The sequence below is a fragment of the Lissotriton vulgaris genome, chromosome 2_1 (genome assembly GCF_964263255.1).
Source record: "Lissotriton vulgaris chromosome 2_1, aLisVul1.2, whole genome shotgun sequence".
NCBI lineage: Eukaryota > Metazoa > Chordata > Amphibia > Caudata > Salamandridae > Lissotriton > Lissotriton vulgaris.
Window position 1 is genome coordinate 655,642,438 of NC_141687.1, and position 20,107 is coordinate 655,662,544.

The window sequence follows — 20,107 nt, forward strand, 5'->3', positions numbered from 1 at the left end:
CTTTCACCATAGTGCAAGGGTGCCTACATTCCTGCACATAAACAATCTGAAATGGCGTTCTGAAACTTCTATGTGTGCTGTTTAATGCAGCACACATAGAAGTTGCAAATCGTAATTTTTTAATGATTGTTTATGTGCAGGAGCACCTTCTTGCACAAAAACAATCAAAGGGCCTGCTCAGGGGTTCCCACTAGGACCCCATGGCCCAAAAAAGTATTTATTTATTTTTCGGCGGAGTCACGCTATGTGTATAAAATATCGATATCTGGTGGCCAAGGAGGTTTCGTGAACACTTCAGAGCATGAGCTTAATTTTTATTGGCTGTCAACGTTCCAAACCAAGAAGTGTTGGGAGCCATCTTGTGACTTGGTAAAACTGAGTCACAAGAAAACAGTAAAAAAAAGATAAACAACAAGAAAAGGGGCAGGGTAGAAATATCATGCAATGGGCACCTGCTTCACCCCCAGTTATGCAAATCTGCATATGGGCTGGTGGGAGGAGCAGGTGCTCACCTCGGAATTTTCAGAAGAATGGACTGAGAACATTGTCCTGTGGTCCCCATATATTGATGACCTCTTCGTGCTTTGGAAAGGGTCCACTGAATCAGCCAGGGACTTTGTGGATCAACTTAATGTCAACGACCATAACCTTATATTCACCAGTAACATCAGCACAACAGAGTTCGAGTTCTTGGACTTGAAGGTCTAGTTCAGGACAATCGTATCCATACACGGATCTTCCGCCAAGAGACCGCGGGCAATTCCATACTTCACTCGCAGAGTTTCTATCTGCTCAACTTGAGACAGGTACAAAAGGTACAAAAGAAATTTTGTTGCGCGCACTGCATCGCATTTGGTGATGCAGTACGCAGAACGAAATTTATTTTATTTATTTATATGTTTACTTACCTCTTAAACTCCGTAATTCATACATTAATACCCCCTACCTTGCCCATCCCCCTCCCCACATCACCGCCCTGCAGGAACTCCTACTGCCGACCGCGGCTGCTAAAAATATCCACATAAGGTCCACATAAGGATCCTGCAACATCTGAGAACAATTGCCAAGGATGACAAGACCAATTCTGTTGCACGCCACATTAATGACACACATGGAGGCACAATTGCTGAGCTGGTGTTTTTTGCCATCGATTCAGTACCTAGACACATAAAGGGTGGCAATAGGGAACTTACATTGCATAGACTTGAGTCCTGTTACATTATCTTGCTTAAAAACAAGATTCCAAATGGCCTGAACTCGGGTGAGGAATTGTATATTCATTTGTAACTTTCCCAGTTTTTGGTCACATCGTGACTGCTCCTCATGACCCTTGAGCCCAGTCCTAACGCTTTCAACTGCAAGCAGAATATTCTGCTGGCCTTTTATAAAATTCTTTTACAAATTTTTTCACAAGAATGGGGTAGGGTCATTTCATGTAACGAACACTAATTGCATATTGTGCATTTACTTTTTAGGTTATTGTGATAAACTGTGTATGTGGGAGACCCAGACGGAGGAATTTCTCTTATATTTTGGGATTGAGATGGGACGTCTGGGACACTGGTCCATTAAATTATTTTTTTTTCTTTCTGATCTAGACATGATATGTTAATTGAACTATCTGTCGTATATATGCCCACTTGGGATTTACGTATGCGTTCTGATAACAGCTGCTTGGGCCTAATCTGCTCTTTTGGCTGATGGTGTGCATGACTGGGGGTCTTGGATTGTACCAACTTGCTGGAATTCTTTTAAGTTGGCAATTCCTTGTCCCAATCTCTCATTTTGAGTTGTATGCTGGACAACACTTTTTAATGTGTACACTTTTCATTCCGACAGATTACCACGATTATATAATCAAGGCTACATATTAGTTTTATTTTTAGAATTCTGAGGATGTGATAAAGTGCCATACTGTGTCTCTTTACTTTGTACAGCACTAATTTTTTCAAAGGTGTTCGTTCTCTCTTTCTTTTTAATTTCAGCAATGAAGAAATGTGTTTTATGTTTCATTTTAGATCGTACTATGAAACACCATTGCTTTATTTAGTATGTTAATTTCACTTTACATTCATGGAGGCATCAGTATGTTTTCCATGGCCACTACATCTTTGGAACTCACTGGTAGTATTTAAGGTTTGAGCAATGGCGGCGGCACTATGTGAACCAGGTAGCTTTGTCAACCGAAACACGTTGTCCCATGAGTGTTTATATATATATATATATATCTCCACATCTCCTGGCTCGTATACTCGGAAATCGCTCCGACTCATGGCGCTTCAGATTCGGTGCGAATTCGCAAGCAGAGCCACACCGAAATTTATGTCCACAAAATCCTTTCAGATAAATGAAAACGCACTCGCAGAAGGATTGAATTTCCCAGATCTATTTAATTTAAAAAGTCTCCAGGTTGAAAGAACAACCGACGCATTTCGTTAACACAGATAACTTGATCATGGTTAGGATGACAGCATTCAATTCAGCCAATTAAATCACTTTTAACATCACATGTGACTCACAAATGAGACCATGTCCTGTGTGGTGTGTTTTGGGAATCGTAGTTTGTTCCTATGTTGCATTCTTTTTATTTGTGTTTTTTAGTTGCGTGTGTTTGCTTTTGATCTCCAAAATTATCTATTTTATTATATGCTACTAATACAACTCAGGACGATAAAAGTGATTTAATTGGCTGAATTGAATGGTGTCATCCTAACCGTGATCAAGTTATCTGTGATAACGAAACGCGCCGGTTGTTCTTTCAACCTGGAGACTTTTTGAAATTAAATAGATTTGGGTACTTCAATCCTTCTGCGAGTGCGGTTTCATTTATCTGAAAGGATTTTGTGGATATATAGTATATAATCGAATTAGACACCAATGCCCCCAAGGGATTAAATATGTGTGAAGATATACATTACTACCTTTGGAGTGGACTGGAGAGTCTTTCAGTGACTAGTAAATATAGATACTTTAAGTCTATGATCCGCAATACTGTGTGAAAGTTTTTTGCTGATTACGCTCATTACTGATGGTGTATTTCACTGTTTGCAATCTCTATTCCTTGATGACAGACTCTTTGCTTTACCGACCATGATTTTCTTATAAATATCACAATACGATGTTTAGGTATCTATCAAAAGCCGTTCCCTCTTTACCGATTTGAAACACAATGTGTACTTTCATGCACAATCTTAGTAACACTTTGCACTAAAAATGTCAACAGTTCTTTTTTATACTGTAGGGGTTTTGTATATAGTATCAGGCACCAAACAAGTTTTAACCAAACCATTATATAATGTAAGCATCAAGTGTAATTTTGGTCAATGCTTTTGACACCACTTCCAACAGTTCTAAGCCCACAATTAAAGGGCATAGTTGGGCAATAATACGCATTTGTGCTTAAACTAAACCAACCATCAACAATTTACTAGCTTTAGTCTAACTATATTTCGCAAATCAGCAATTATGTGTACATATATTTTCTTGGGTTTTGAGATTGGTTTTGAATTAGTTTTCTTATTTCAAATAATTTTGAATAGCCGTTATAAAAGGCAAATTCCACTAGCCAATTAGAGAAACCAAATGTGACCAAATGGAAAGTTAATATCTGTATTTGAACAGTTACTAATGTGCTGCAAACATGTTTGGTTTTAAAATCATAAATATGTACCAACGAAAAATGTTTGATGACATACAAATTTTAGGCGATGTTGTTTATTTAAAACAGTAGAATTTGTAGTTTTTTACCCGCCAGTATTTCTTCACTTTCAGTGGGATTGGTAGTGTGAATGTCACGTGATTTCCTGCACATGTGTATTTAAAATAATTTTTGGAGCAACGCGAGTATGTGAACAAGGCCACATAGTTGGCCGAAACGAGTCATCCTTTCCCTTGCATTTGCGCTTTTGGCTAAACAAATAAAGAAAGTCACTGTTTCCAGCAGTGGGAAAAAGTCATTACAGAGTCCGTGATCCTCTTTATGGTGAATCTACTCACCGGAGTGGTAATTGGATATTACCCGAGGAGGTTGGCTTGTTCTTCCTGCAGCGGACCCTTCTTAGTGAAGTCGGCTATCCAATATACGAGCCGTTGGATTTTGTAGCTGTGTTGAGCTTTTACCTGGATAACCCCCTGCGAGGCAACATTTTTTGAACTGCTCCGTGTATTGGAAGAGACCGGAGGTGTGGTCTCTCACGGCTGACACCCTGAGGAAAGCGCCGAGGACTCACAGAAGAACGGAGGCTTTCGAGGCTTATATCGCAGGATAAGAGGTACTTTACATTGCTGGATTGTGGGGTAGTTAAGTTAATTAACCCCCGGGACTGAATTATTGCCATAACTAAATACGCGCAAATGTCAGACGAGGCGTTGTTAGAGAGAAAAAAGGCGGCAGATGAACTGTTTACGACCCTACCAAAAATTCTAGAGTCAAGTAATAAACAGGTTCAAGAGACTGAACAAAGTTCTGATGTAAAATCTTTGTTAAAATCGCTGGAAAAGAACATGCGCAGCAAGTTAACAAAGTGGTGGGAGATAAAGTCCTTACAAAAATATCATGAAGTCGGGCGAGTGCCCAGGGTCTTAAGAATCATGCTTGCCCGAGCTTCGAGATTCCCAACCCTTTGTTACTAAAAGACTGGGCTGACAGCAATATGGAGGCATCAATGCGCTTAGTCTGTCTCTTGATCAAATATGCAACCATTGATCGAGAAGTGAATGTGACAGAAATCACTCGCATCAAACAAGAACTGCTTTCCATTACAACTCCAGCTAACAAGGATTTAATCGATAAAAGTCTCTTACACATGGCGGGACGAATCAAAAAGCAGGAAGAAACCATGAAGGCTAGAAAGGCATTCAAATTCGCTCGAGATAAAAATGACTGCGAGCAGGGCCAGGTGTTTACGTTTGCCCAAAAATACGATTCTGTCAAAAAACAAAGAGGAGTTGTGGCTCTACAAAAGCAAGCAAAAGAACAAACAGCTGTGCCTACTAATACTGTTGCCTTTTCATCAGATACCAGCGTGACAGTGAGCGATATAGAAACATAGGGAAGCGGCTCAAAAGCTGGCGATAATTCCACATTAGGTCCCCTCACCTATGCGGAAGAAATGGACTATATACGGCAACAGAGAAAAATGTCCCTTCGTTCGAGGAATGTAAATCTGCAACCCGCAAATGCAGGAATTCCAAGAGGCGCCAAAGGCACAAATGCAGAAAACAGCAGAGGCAGAGGGCCATTCCACAAGAAGAAAACCTGGCAAAACTAGACAACAGTACAGAAAACACGATCATAAATTTAACAAATATCCAACTTAGTGCTGCTGAATTACAACTGTTGAGTTTGGGGATCAGTTTTTGTCCGGAAAGTAACTTTAATTTTGTGGAGACCAGGGTGGACGTGTATAAATTTATACGTAAACTCAAATTGGCCAAATTCTTCAATATTAAGAACCAGAACAAACAAATGGCCAATCCACTCAGCATCTCTGGAAAAACTGGACTAACAGTCACACAAGTCCCTCTCATGAAAACTTTGTTTTCTTTGGGCCAGCACAATGCGAACAGTCAGCAACAATTACCTGACACACAACAAATAGCAGAGGCCGAGGGTATAACAGTCTCGGCAACTGGAAGCAGTCCTTTCAAGGCCCCCTCCACTTTTGTTTCAGTAATGTCACGTGATGCCCTTGACATCTTTCACGAACGTATTACGGAAGAACTAAAAATCCTGCATAGGAAGACCCTCAGGACGAAACAGAGACCGAAAAACACCACATTGCAACAATAATTTCAATTAATGAACAAATTGAAAAACAACAACTCTGTAGTAATCAAGAACTCTGACAAAGGAGGAAATTTTGTACTGTGGGATAAAACTGAATATAAGGAAGAAGCATATAGACATCTGAACAACAGTGAATGTTATGATATGACCAATGGGGCTGCAGTCAACAAAATAAACTAAAAATATAAGGCACAACTTATGCAATGGAAAAGGGAAGGTCTGATTACAAAGGACAAATTTTGTTTTCTGCATAAAGAATTTCCGACCTTACCAACGATCTATCTGATTCCTAAAGTGCATAAGCAAGTTGCCCCAGTTCCAGGACGTCCGATAATCTTGGCGAGAGATAGTGTCTTTGAAAACACTTCGAGATATGTCAACCACTATCTACAAGAACACGTGATTGCTTTGCCGACATATCTTAGAGACACTAAAGACTTCCTGAGCAAACTTAATTCCATAAAATGGTCTAATGATTATCTACTTATGACACTAGATATTGCTTCCCTTTATACCAGTATAAGGCACGAAGACGGCCTTGCCGCCACAGAATCTTTCCTTCTTGACAGATGTTTGTCTTTATATAATCACAACAAGATGTTGTTATGTATGATGCGGTGGTGTCTGTTCAACAACCTATTTATGTTCGATGGTAAGGTGTTCAGGCAACAGCAGGATGTGGCTATGGGCGCATGCTTCTCCCCCAGCTATGCGTGCTTGCACGTAGGCTGGTGGGAGAAGCATGTGCTCATGGAACAGCATAGATCCATTGTAGATAGGAATTTGGTTCATAATTGGAGGTACATAGACGACATATTTATCGTCTGGAGGGGGACTGAATTAGAAGCCTCAGATTTTGTTAACACCATCAACAATAATCTTCTCAACTTGCAGTTCACAGCACATATTGATCGGCAGACAGTAAACTTTTTAGATATCACAGTGTATATTGAGGACAATAGAGTTGAAACACGATTGTTTTGTAAGCCTACAACGGGAAACACCTTGCTACATGCTACCAGATTTCATCCGCAGCACACGATCACCAGTTTACCATATGGTGAATTTTTAAGGATTAGGAGGGCATGTAGTACACCGGAAGCAATGAAGACAGCTCAGCAAGCAGCGAGAAATAGACTCTTACAGAGAGGTTACAAAGCTAAATTACTTGACACTGCACTAGTTAGAGCCAATTCTAGAGACAGGGCAGATCTGTTGAAAACAAAGTCTGCAGAGGAAATGACAGTGACGGATGAACAGCAGGCTATTAATCAAAGCCAAACAGTCAGACCTAGTACCTTTCTACCATGTAGATTTATTTCTACATATAGCAGGCAGGACAATGCTATAAAAAGCATAATTAACACTCAATGGCCAATTGTATTAACAGATACAACACTAACACAAGTACTCCCCATTAAGCCAAATTTTACTTATAGAAAAGCTCACTCTATGCGAAATGACTTAGTAGGAACGAGTCCAGGACTAGATCTCCAGAAGGGGTGGTTAACAGCTAGCAAAGGCTTTCACAAATGCAGATCATGCCGTGCGTGTAAATTCGGAATGAATGTCAAAACATATACCACTGGTTTCTCAGATGCCCTGATCAGCTTAAAAGGGTACTATACCTGTCACACTGATCATGCGGTATATGTCCTTCAGTGTGCATGCGGATTACGCTACGTAGGTAGCACAAAGTTGCCTGTCCACCAATGAATATTACAGCACTTGCGAGCGACTGTAAATTCGGATTCCACCTATCCTGTGGCCCGGCACGTAAATGAAGAACATGCAAGCAATCTCAATGTGCTTAAGTACTATGTCATTGAGAGTGTCCCCCTCAATAAACGAGGAGGTAATCGCGAGAAGAGTCTAAGGCAACTGGAGGCCAAGTATATAATCGAATTAGACACCAAGGCCCCCAAGGGATTAAATATGTGTGAAGATATACATTACTACCTTTAGAGTGGCCTGGAGAGTCTATCAGTGACTAGTCAATATAGATACATTAAGTCTATGATCCGTCAATACTGTGTGAACGTTTTTTGCTGATTACGCTCATTACTGATCGTGTATTTCACTGTTTGCAATTTCTATTCCTTGATGGCAGACTCTTTGCTTTACCGACCATGATTTTCTTATAAATATCACAATACGATGTTTAGGTATCTATCAAAAGCAGTTCCCTCTTTACCGATTTGAAACACAATGTGTACTTTCATGCACAATCTTAGTAACACTTTGCACTAAAAATGTCACCAGTTCTTTTTTATACTGTAGGGGTTTTGTATATAGTATCAGGCACCAAACAAGTTTTAACCAAACCATTGTATAATGTAAGCAGCAACTGTAATTTTTGTCAATGCTTTTGACACCACTCCCAGTGTGAGCAATAGCAGTTGATTTCTTCCCTTTCCGGCAAAAGAGCTGGGATTCTTCACACCGACAAAACAATAACATTATATTCCTGAGAAACACCAACTCTAAATATAATACTTCATCTGCTTGCAACATCGGCAAAGTGAGCTTCACCTACCAAAGTTCCCAGAGTGAGGTTGCAGGGACTCGCGACGTTCCGAATGCTAGCCATGGACAATGCCGGGGTGAGGATTTGAGCAATTGGACTGGAAAACCTTTGGCTTTGCATTAGCTAATTTGTGATTACCAAATAGGTAATCGCAAATTAGCTAATGGGTGGTATGTCTAAGGAGCCCGGTGGGGAGAGGTCATGCAGCTGGGGTGTCTTCATGGAGACACTCTGCAAAGAGGACAGGTAGCAGTAAATTCCCAACGCAATAACGCTCTTATTCACACAATCTGTCAGCCTGATTTCATCTAGCTATTATCGTGTCACTGCACAACTGCGTTACTTTTAAACTTGATAATTAAATTACATTTTAGGTCCCCTCACCTCTTCTGCAATGCCTTTAAAAGACTGGAAGGTCAGGTTAACAGATCTCCCCATAATCAGCTGCAGAGAGTTCACTCTTCCAATCCTTGTGTGGCTTATTATTGTAGTGCTCATTCAAGCAGCAATGCAAACTCCAGAAGGACAGTCGATTAACGTGCAAAATACAATATTACTATTACAGAGGAATCTACATTTCACCAATTTGTAGATGTGATTTGTACTGTGGGAAGATTTTTAATTGGTGTAAAGGATTTGGCAGCTTTGCATAGATTTTATCAAATGAGTGTATATGAAATCTTGTGTTTTTGTTTAAAACACTATGATCCTAAATAAATATTTCATTACTACTACTACTGTATTTCACCGAATGGGTCCTAGTTTGAATCTACCGGGACCCACCAGCCTTTGATCCTCCTGAGATCGATACAATAAATAAATACCCTTCCGGTATCAAATATGATTACTGCAAAACAAAGGACCTCTGTAAATGTGATGTTTTGACACTAACTATTGGGTGTCACATAATGAGAATGCCACTATATACTATATTGAGTGACATAGAATGAGAGCATTCGTGTTCTCCACCAATCGAGCATCGAGCATGTTCACTGAGAATTCAGCATGCCATACACAGGGATTTTACACAAGTATACGGATAATATCTGTTTCTGATAAGATTTCATATGCTACATTCTTCCACAGATGGAGCCTGGCATTTCTTACTAACAGTACTACACAAACACGAGGAGAAGCTACTCTTCCCTCGCCACGTTAATAGAGTAGGGAATTCCCCCTCTTTAGCATCCCCACACATAAGGGGGTTTCTGAATCTTGCCCTGAAGAAAGTCCGGGACCTTTAAGGCCTCACAAGGACTGAAACAAGTCGGCACTTCACTAGGGTCATAGGACCATAAAAATCCTAATAGACCCTACTTTTATTCTTTTTTAACAACCCAACCAGACCCATGAATAAAGGGATACCAGGGGTCTGATTGAGGTATTTTATATATACACCCCTATGCCTTCATTATCATAAGAGCTTCCCAACACTGTGGTTGAGCCCACCCCGACCTGTAGGAGTCGGGGTGACCCAATGATGAAGCATGACACCACTAGGGTGTGTGAGGGTAACTAAAAACAATTAGTGTTGCCCCCCCTCCATACATATAGATATGGTTAGCATATCAAACACATCCCTAGTTAGTTAGTGTTTAATCCCACCTCATACATAGGTCTCCTTCTTTTCCTATGTGCGCAACCTACATTGAACTATCTGTTCCTTTAGTAGGGTGCCTTTGGAGTATTTTTTGTTGCACGACATTTGATTACACCAGTTCACCCTCTATATGTTTGGTTTTATTTCTTATTAACCCCTTTGTGCTTCTGTCGGCTAACGGTCGTCGCACGTACTACCTTCGTAGTGCTGCGCACGTCCGTTGGCAGACGTGGCCCCACCCACTGCGCTGAACAACTGCAACGTAGCGGAATTGCTGCCGCGGTTATAGTCTTGCACTCACTCCTCACACATTGGTATAAAAAGAGGTGTTCAGTTGGGTCGGTTGAAGGCCGTTTTTGTGGCTCATCTCTTTCAGTCTACACCTCAATCTGTTGCTACCTGGATGATAATAAGTTCTCTTAATGGCAAAAGCTTATTGACCTCAACATATTTCTAGCCTTTAAGCACACATAGAAAGAGCAAAACACTTGTTCATGTGCCGGAAGGTGTCCCTTCCTGCAAATAAACAATCCATAATTAATGGCGATTTGCTACTTCTCTATGTGCTACAGAATGCAGGATTCATAGAAGTAGCAAATCACCATTATTGTTTATGTACAGGAAGGGACATCTTCCTGCACATAAAAAATCATTTCCTGCAATGCAGGCATCCTTGCACTATGGCGCAAAGGTGTCTGTGTTGGCAGCAGGCAGCTATTTGTAGCACCAGCGCAATGGAAAACACGCAGGTGCCCCATATTGTTGTTATTCGTCGTATCCCTGTGTTTTTGACATGACGCAGCGATGCAAAATTTACCATCACGCTGCACCATTTTCTTGTACATATGCCACTTAGCGCCAGATGTAGGTAACTTCCATTTAGCGAGTCCTTAATAGCGATTATTACCGAATCGCTATTAAGGACTCGCTAAATGGAATGTAGGTAGGAATTGCTACAATATTAGCGATTCCTTAACATTCCTTAATAACGAATCGGTAATTTCGATTCATTATTAAGGAATACCTAGCCATTCATTACTCTGGGCTAGGAGGCCCATAGGAATGAATGGCAAGAGATTCACTATTAGCGATTCGGTATTACCGAATCATTATTAGCGGGAGGTATTTCAAGGTTGCCAGGGTGTCCAAAGGACAGTCTGTTGCACCCCTGAAATGTGCATGTGTGCACATGTGGCGCACATACATGCCCTACGGGCATGGATGTGTGCCACATAGCACATAAAAAAAGCAAAAAAAAGTGCTTTTTGTAGGGAAATTGCTACTTACCACCAACTTGAAGTTGGTGGTAAATAGCGATTCCTTAAGGCTGAGGTGCACTGTTTTTTGTGCTATGTAGATTGCATTTAAGGAATCGGTATTTCAGATTCCTTAAATGCAAGAACAAAATAAGGAATCGCTATTTTGCAATTCCTTATTTTGCATGTAGGTTTAAAGTCACCTACTTCGCACATGGCTAAATACCGGTCGTTAACTCAGAAATGTAAAATATTTTGGCGTTACCGACCGGTATTTAGCCACCTGCATCTGGCCCTTAATGCTTATTCAATTTTTACTCTTCACACGTAGAATGCTGTGGAGTATTAACCTATGTTAAGGTACTAAGTACAAATAAATAATCCCAAAGAAAATTAAGTGGTATAGGCTTACTGTTTTTTCAGCATGTTTGTAATATTAGGTCCAACAATGGTGTACGGCTGAATTTCACCACAGTCACCATTTCTTAAGACTTTGAGTCGTGCAGGTGTGTGCGAATCTGATGTCTTGCAAGATGGCTTCCTCATCGACGGACTGTTTGGAATCAGTAATCCTTGAATTGGCCACTTAAACTCCTTGATGAAAAAAAAACACAATTACATGACTTTATTATATTTCATTGTAAAATAGGATCTTAAAAGAATAGAGAGGATCATTACCATGGCGGGCGGACATCAGTCTGAACGCCACCCTAGAGGTGCTGGGACCGCCCGCTAGACATGAGGTGGTCCCACCACTGTGATTAGGATGCGCCCACCATATTGGCGGGCGCATCGTGGGCCTTTAACATTGTGGACGGTAATGCAGGCTACAGCACTGTCCGCAATGTTAAAGGTGGTTGCACCAAGTTTCCCTGCACCACGTGGCAGGCACCACGTGGTGCCTGCACTTGGTGCATGGAAATGCATGCTACCCCCCATGCAGCAACACCTCCCCCCTACAATGGGGGCCACAATTGGCCCCCAAACCAAATCCCCACCAGCCTTTCCATGACGGCCATGTCACCATGAAAAGGCCTCTGCAAACCCACATCCTAATATGGCGGATGGTGCCTGCTAGGCACCGCCACCATATTAGTGGCCATGTTCCGTCCACCAGGCAATCGGTGCGATTGCCTCCGGCGAAAAAGCGCCGGACGGACTTTCCATCCGCCGCAATACCCACCACCATCCTAATTTTGCGGTGGGTAATGACCCCCATTCTGTGCACATTTCTATCCTAGTCTTGTGTAAACAATGAACACCATATGTTTCACAGTTTTATAAGGATGTACTAACCCATACAGATTTAGAATTGTTTTGCTTTAAGTGGATTTCAAGTGGGTAATACCTGCAAAACACAAACATGCACAGGCTAACACATGGCTCAGTTTGGTTTATGAAGAAATAAAACAAGCACTAGATCATAAGCTAGATCTATCCCCTTGCAGAAATTGAGGGGAAAATCCATCAAACGTATGGCTGAAATTCCAGGCAAAAGGATGGAGAATAGCAAAGAGGGACTCCTAAGCTTTAAAGGATTCCAAACTGAGATCTTCCCGATTGAGGTTAGGCAACAGATTACTATTCCTTTTTTTTTGGCCAAATTCTCCCATCATCCTACCTACATCAGCTCATACTGTGAAGTACCTGAGTTTTTTCTTTTCAACTCACAAATGCAGTGGTGAGAAACAAAACATTAGCTTAATATGATCTTTTTTAATAATTACCCAGCAGCTGACATTTGCTGCATGGTTTACACAACATTCAAATACCAGTCCGTAACTAAGCCCAGCATGTTTTGATATTCAACTTGCATGGTTTGCTATAATGAGATAACTACTTCCAAGAGCTCCCCCTTAGTCTGTTCCAGGCAGGTACCCTTTATTTGAACTGGTCACTAGTAGGGGAGTACCAAATATTGATGATGGCCCTAAAAAAATTGAATAGTGTTGGGGATGTGTCGCAGTGGATTTCAAAAGGTTACTGTCTGCATTGAGGAGCCGGAAAAAGAAAGAATTTTCATGTGCTCCTAAAGAACGTGTTGTCAAGTGTTCTCATTTAGAGGGTTCAACCCCATATGAATAAATCATTCCGTTCTGGAGGCTTATCCATAATCGGGTTTGAGTCTTCCACTGTCCAATGTTTGGGTGACTGTTTCTGGTAGCCACAATGTCACCACACACGAAAATATGCCTTAGAAAAATGCCCTTGAGAAACGGCCACCCTCTCAGGAGAAAAAAGGAGTAAAAAAACCTCATTGTTGGATGACAACTTCAGAGCATTTAAGAAAACCAGGAATGAGGAATCCAATAAAGGAATTCTTCATGAGTGAGTAGTTAGGATCAGTAAGTGGAGAGAGCAAGGAAATAAGCAAAAGAACATGGCTTTGTTGAAACATACCCTGCAAACAGACTGAAGACTTTATATTGTAAAAGAAGAGGAAAAGGGAATTACATCAACCATTGCATGACAGGAAACACAGGATTGGGGAAACTAGAAAGGAATAAAGGAAGTAACAACCATGAAGAACGAGGTAAGGAAGCAGGAACAAAAACCTGACCTGGACTAGCTGCAGAGCAGCCTTAAAAAGAAACTATAAGACCTCAGGCAGGTCATTGCAGGTTTGGAGCTGATAGACCAAGGACCAACAGCTAGGAACCAGTAGCATGAGGGAACAGAATACTAGGAGTGTGAAACTCACCACCCACAGCTCTGGGCTTGATGCAATGTTTCCTGAGACTTAGGAAACATGGAACCATGCAAGGTTCTCGGACATCCAGGTGGCCAAGGCACGATGGTTGCAACATTTGCTCATACTAACCTTGATCCAACAAGGCTTCATGGGATCATGTGCAGGACTCTGGTAATAATAATTACCAGATTAGAACGACAGAGAAACCTGATTGATCATCACAGTAAGGAAATCCAATGATCTCCGCTGGGTAACTAATTGGCACATGCAGTTTTATACATCTACATACCAAGTGCTCCAGCTACAAAATCTGGATGTGGCTGGAGTGATCTGATACTCTGAGAAATGGAAGAGGGTTTCCAGTGTTTCAACCATTCCTGTGCTAGGTTAATGGATTTGCAAACAATGCTTTGGGTTCTTATAAAATTAGATCATTGATGAAGCATCTGACTGAAGTTTAATTAGTATTGATTAATAATAGTTAGCGGGTAGCAATGATTGTGCATAACATTATGCATTTTAATATTTTCTTTATAGGCTTTATGGCCAAACATCATTTCAATCATATAAACATTATTTTGGTAATTTCTCCTCTACCTCGGCATGTTGGTAACTTTGAAATTGAATTTGCTCAATTGTTGAGTCTGGTTGTGTTGCTGTCTGGTAGTGTGTGATGATTACGGGTTATTGTGATCTGTAATTTGGTGACCCTTTAGATCATTTTAGAGTACATATTTTAGTGTGTTTAGTAGTCATGTCAACAGGAATATATGAGATTGGGGATTTTTTAAAACAACACCCTACTCTTTTATATCTGGATGGCATCTCTTAACCGTTCAGGTCATTATGTTGTTGTTTTAAAAGGTAGCTCCTCTGCAACTAGTGAGTATTCAGGTCTAACTTTCGTGGATGTAATTGTGCCATAAAAATTTAAAAAGTGCAAAAGTTAAAAGGATAATAACTAGGGGTTCAAAGAAGATCTGAAATATATGAATTTTGGTGTTACATAACAACAAAAATTATGGGCAAAATATATGTCCCTGGAAATAGAAACTAATTTTGTAAGTTTTAGGGAAGGGTACAGGCAGGCCATTACTGTCAATAACACATTAAGAGCCCCAGATATTTGAAGCAGTCACATTTAAGCAGGTGTTTAATATCTCTTTTGTTTGAAAGACCTATTTGCATATCCATAAGTGTCTGTGAACAACAGTATTATTAAATTATCTCATTCACCAGACAGGAAAGTCATTGCTTTTAGATTTACTATGAATGCTGACATCATGAGCCAGGAGATATTTATTTTATTTATGTATTCTTAGTAGGTGCACTCCACGCTGGGTATTAAGTGTACTGTGCATACAGAATGAAAGCCAAGGCTTCAACTTACATATAATTGAGTAACTAACATAAAAAGATAATCAGAAACAGTCAACCATAATAGACTACAATATAAAATCCTTAAAGTGAAAGAATAAATAGGAAACGTGAGAGTAACATGAATGGTAACAGAAGGATCAACAGGAACTTTCTGTAGCCAAACTATCTTGCTGTTTGCAGTTGAAATCTTCCTGTAAGTCAGGGTATCATCAGCATATCTGTGGATTTTCCCCCCAAGCTTGTTAATTATAAGCCTCAATAGTTCCACATACGCGCTGAAGAGCACCAAGGATAAAAGTGAACCTTGAGGGAAACCACAGAACATTTGCGTAATTTTTAAAGCACAGTTCTCAATTATGACCATTTTGTCGGTTAGGAAGGAGCTGATCCAGTTCTACACTTGACCTTTAAAGCAAATACAGTGGTCTAATGTCTGTAAGACCTTGTGATGATCCTTGTATATTGATTTGGAAGGATCAGCAAGCAGGCATGATCGTCCTCCAATATGCAGCTAGTTTTGTCAAGAATTTTGAAGATGACAATAAAAGTGCTGTATCCACTTCAGAATCCAGATTGATAAGAGTCAAGGAGATTGTTGTCATTTATGTGTCTATTTAGCTGAATTATTTGTTAATTATGAGCCTCAATAGTTCCACATACACACTGAAGAGCATCAAGAATAAAAGTGAACCTTGAGGGAAACCACAGAACATTTTCGTAACTTTTAAAGCACTGTTCTCAATTATGACCATTTTGTTGGTTAGGAAGGAGCTGATCCAGTTCTACACTTGACCTTTAAAGCAAATACAGTGGTCTAATGTCTGTAAGACCTTGTGATGATACTTGTAGATTGATTTGGAAGGATCAGCTAGCAGGCATGACCGTCCTCCAATATGCAGCTAGTGTTGTCAAGAATTTTGAAGATGACGATGTCAGTGCTGTATCCACTTCAGAATCCAGATTGATAAGAGTCATGGAGACTGTTATCATTTAAGTGTCTATTTAGCTGAATTGTTTGTTAATGGATGAAAAAGTGAGAGATGTGTCTGTTTGGCTTTGGTTTCTTAGGGGTTTTATGATTAAGTAAGTTTGGAAAGATTCTCTCTCTTAGAAAGGCATTGATCAGTTGATCACGAAAATTGGAACATAAGAAGAAGTGGCCAGTCTGGTGTTTAGGATCTAAATCATCAAGATGACATAATGGTTTTATATATCACCATTGGTGCTTTCAGATACTAAGTAGAATTGAGGCCAGGTCTTGGTAGAAAGTGGTGCACGAAGAATTTATTGCAGAGGATTTTCTATAGCTAATACTAAATACCTAATAATTGAGATTTTATAGGTGAAAAAAGTATAAGAATTAATTACAGTCATGACAATTTTGGATATAACAGTTATTGTTACCTATTCAAATAATTTTCCAGCTCTGTTCAATTGGTCAATTATTTTGATCAAATTTGATTTTAACACATGATAGGGAGCTGGATATTTTCTTGACACACCAGGTGCTCTCTAATTTCTTGACTTGTTTTCTCAAGATGAATAACTTGTCAGTGAACCATGGGCCACATGTACTAACACTGGTTGCAAAATGCTAGTAGCAATTTGCAACCAGAACTTTTGTGACCATTGTGGTAACTATTTTTTTTAATTAAAGTATTTGCTAATATGTTGGTTTTCAATATACCAAACTGTGGTGCATCACAATTTGACTTACATCATGAATATTAATGAAGTGTTTGCAAATTGGGACCCACTATGGTAGGAGGCAATCACAGGACTGGTGGTCTGCTGGTCTAAGCAGACCACCAAGTCTGTGATTCTTTTTTTAATAAAGCAAACATTTTTTTTAAATACAGTCCATTTTTTTTAAAGGAAACAGGACTGAGTACAACAAGAAAACCAACTTTCTTTTTTTGTTTGTTTAAGAGGAGGTAGTGGTACCATAGACCACTGCCTTCACTTTAACAATTTTTTTTATATAGCTACGAAGTGGAAGGGATCCCACGGAGACCTCTACCTTTTTGCAAATGTGCTAACCCGTCCTTTGAGGTGTCAGTAAAATATCAATGTTTTGTGACCAGAGTTCAGTCACAAAACATTGATACATAGCAGACATATCTACAACATGCCCCTTCCAAATACTGAATTGTTATACATTTCGTAACACTTATCAATTCAAAAACTATTTTCTGAATCGCTAAGAGTATTTAGTGCATTGGAAAAATGGTTTTAGCATTCACAAACATACTGATTTACGGATTCAGAGCGAAAGACATAGGGCCAGATTACGAGTTTGATGGTGCGGCGGTGGGACCGCTGCACCGCTAAACCCTTGTGACAACCGCCCACCCTATAATGACATTATTTGTCATTGGCGGGCATTTGCTTTGCCGTTACCACGGTGGAGCATATAAAAGAGGCACTGCAATGCAGAACATCAAAGGAAGTTCCAACATGGCATGGACTGAAGAGTCCATGCCTTGCCCACCTGTGTGCATCCACAAGGTGTGAGGCACATGGGGGCCCTGCAGGCCCCCCTTTCTTTCCTCACCGCCACTGTTTTCATGGAGGAAATAATGCTATGACATTAGTGGCGGTGATGAAAGTTTTAATATGCTTGGCAGGAGAGCGCCATTCCCGCCAAGCATATTGATACCTCTGGATCACTGCACCAGCGAACGGCGGTTCCCTGGCAGAGTCAGCACTCCAAACGTAGCACAACCAATAGGGTCATAATATAGCAGACAGCTAGGGTCATAATGTCGCAAAACCGCCACCACCACACCACAGCGAGTCTGGCAGTCCTTGGACCGCCGGACTCGTAATCGGGCCCTAAGATTATACAGAAGAACTAAAAAATAGATCCTAATAAAAGGCCTAGTACTAAGAATGTGTCTTTTTAGATAAAGTTCCTACAGATAGACCTGGAGGAGGAACAGATACAAGACAACTACTACATTTCTGAGGAATACCAGACAAAGCAAAACATATTTGTGGCTAACTTATCTGCTACTAATATATCACATAAGGTTATAAAATCTCTACAAAAAAACATTCACATTTTCACTAGCTTGAGATTCAACCAAATTGCGAAGTAAGGTGCAAACATCTATTTATGCTAGAATATTACCTTGGAAGGTATTCTTCCTTAATCAACCAGAATCATGTTTACAAAAAACAAGTGAATTCACATCTAAAAACAAACAATTATTATGGAAAAAATACAGAATGGCAAAAAAGTAGAGATGCATATCAACAATATCTTAAACTAATCACATATCTGAAATTAGAAATACAAAAAGAAATCAATACATTTCTAAAGGAAGCAATTGAGCATCCATGGCAGCTGAAGTAGAAAAGAGCTATGTTAAACAAAAATAATATAATAGTGTCTAGAAAAATTCAGAAACATTTGACAAACCCTCACCTGGAGGACATCACGCTGGAAAGTACTGAAATCATATTCCATAGCAAAGTTGTTAATTTGTACTGAAAAATATGTGATGGAAAAGCATGGGAGCCACTGGAGAAATCATATTAACAAATGATATCCTTGAAGGTAATCAAATCTTCTTAGTGAAACTAATACGTCTGGGGCCAGATGTACAAAGCATTTTTCTGGTCACAAAAAGCCCAATTCACAGATGCTTTACAAATGTACCCAAAAATGATTTTTCAAATGTACCAACTGCGAAATGCAATTCAGTAACTTGTTACCGAATCGCATTTTGTATTTGCGATTCAGTATGTACCAGGTACGTGTTTAGGGCGTCCTTTCTAAATACCAAATGGATATGATATGTATTACTGTTTCAAGACCAAATTCTAGTTGTAAAACTGTAATACTTTACCACCGGTTTAAAACTGGTGGTAACTCATTTGCAAAGGGGAAGGAATCCCTAAGGGAACCTTTCCTCTTGGAGAATATAAATAAAAATAATATTTAAGAACACGCATTGGTCCCATGGACCACTGCCTACTCTTACAAAATAGGAAACTATAAAGTCTCATTATTTCATTTAAATGCATCCATTTTCCTGTGAGGAAACAGGCTCCGTTAAAAAAAAAAGATTGCTTTATTAAAAAAAGCAATCAAAGACATGGTGGTCTGCTAACTTTAGCAGGTCACTATTCCTGAGATGGCTGTGATTCCTAATGGGTCGCAATTTGCAACCTACCTCATTAATATGTATGAAGTAGATCTATTTGCGACCCACTAGGAATCGCTAATAAAACTCGAAAGAGTCTCGTACATTAGGAATACTGATTTTCTAATTGCAATTCCAGAGAATCGCAATTAGGAAATAGGTATTCCCAATGTTAGTACATCTAGCCCCTAATTCTCTTATATTTTCATTTTGGCGACTGTTACAATTTAAACCATTGAAATTTCAATTGACAGTAATATGGCACTGACCTCTACCAATACATGAACAAGACTGAACAAGAATTACTATTGGAAATGTTGGACTTTGCCCTGTCTGCAGGGTCACCCCAAAACCTTTTGTCTTTTTCCCTCCACCGCTTGCTGAATTTGTTTTCATTGGCCTTAGGACTCTGTGACCTTCAACATTGCCAACCAGTGAGTGCCAAAGTGCTTGTGTTCGCTCGCTAAACAATGGTGAAATTGACATATACCCATTTGGCATATGTAAATCACTTGTAAGTCCCTGGTAGAATGATATACCATATACCCAGGGCCTGTAAATTAAATGTTACCTGTGGGCCTGCGCAAAAAGTACAAATGATAGACAGAATGCAGAACAATGTCATATATTCACCCTAGTACAGAGATCTGGGCTAAATCCATTGTTTTCTTGCTCCCCATGCCATTCCAGTTTGAACCTAGACATATGCAAAT

The 20,107-nt window shown here is 39.9% G+C and overlaps 1 protein-coding gene across 1 annotated transcript in view; it reads right to left on the reverse strand.

Annotated features, from left to right (window-relative positions):
- Window positions 1-20,107, reverse strand: part of DCDC1 (doublecortin domain containing 1) — a 1,639,395-nt gene that overhangs the window by 282,774 nt on the left and 1,336,514 nt on the right. The window contains exon 21 of the mRNA XM_086955816.1: window positions 11,584-11,765. Coding sequence (XP_086811942.1) covers window positions 11,584-11,765 — 182 coding nt within the window. The remainder of the gene's footprint in view (window positions 1-11,583; window positions 11,766-20,107) is intronic.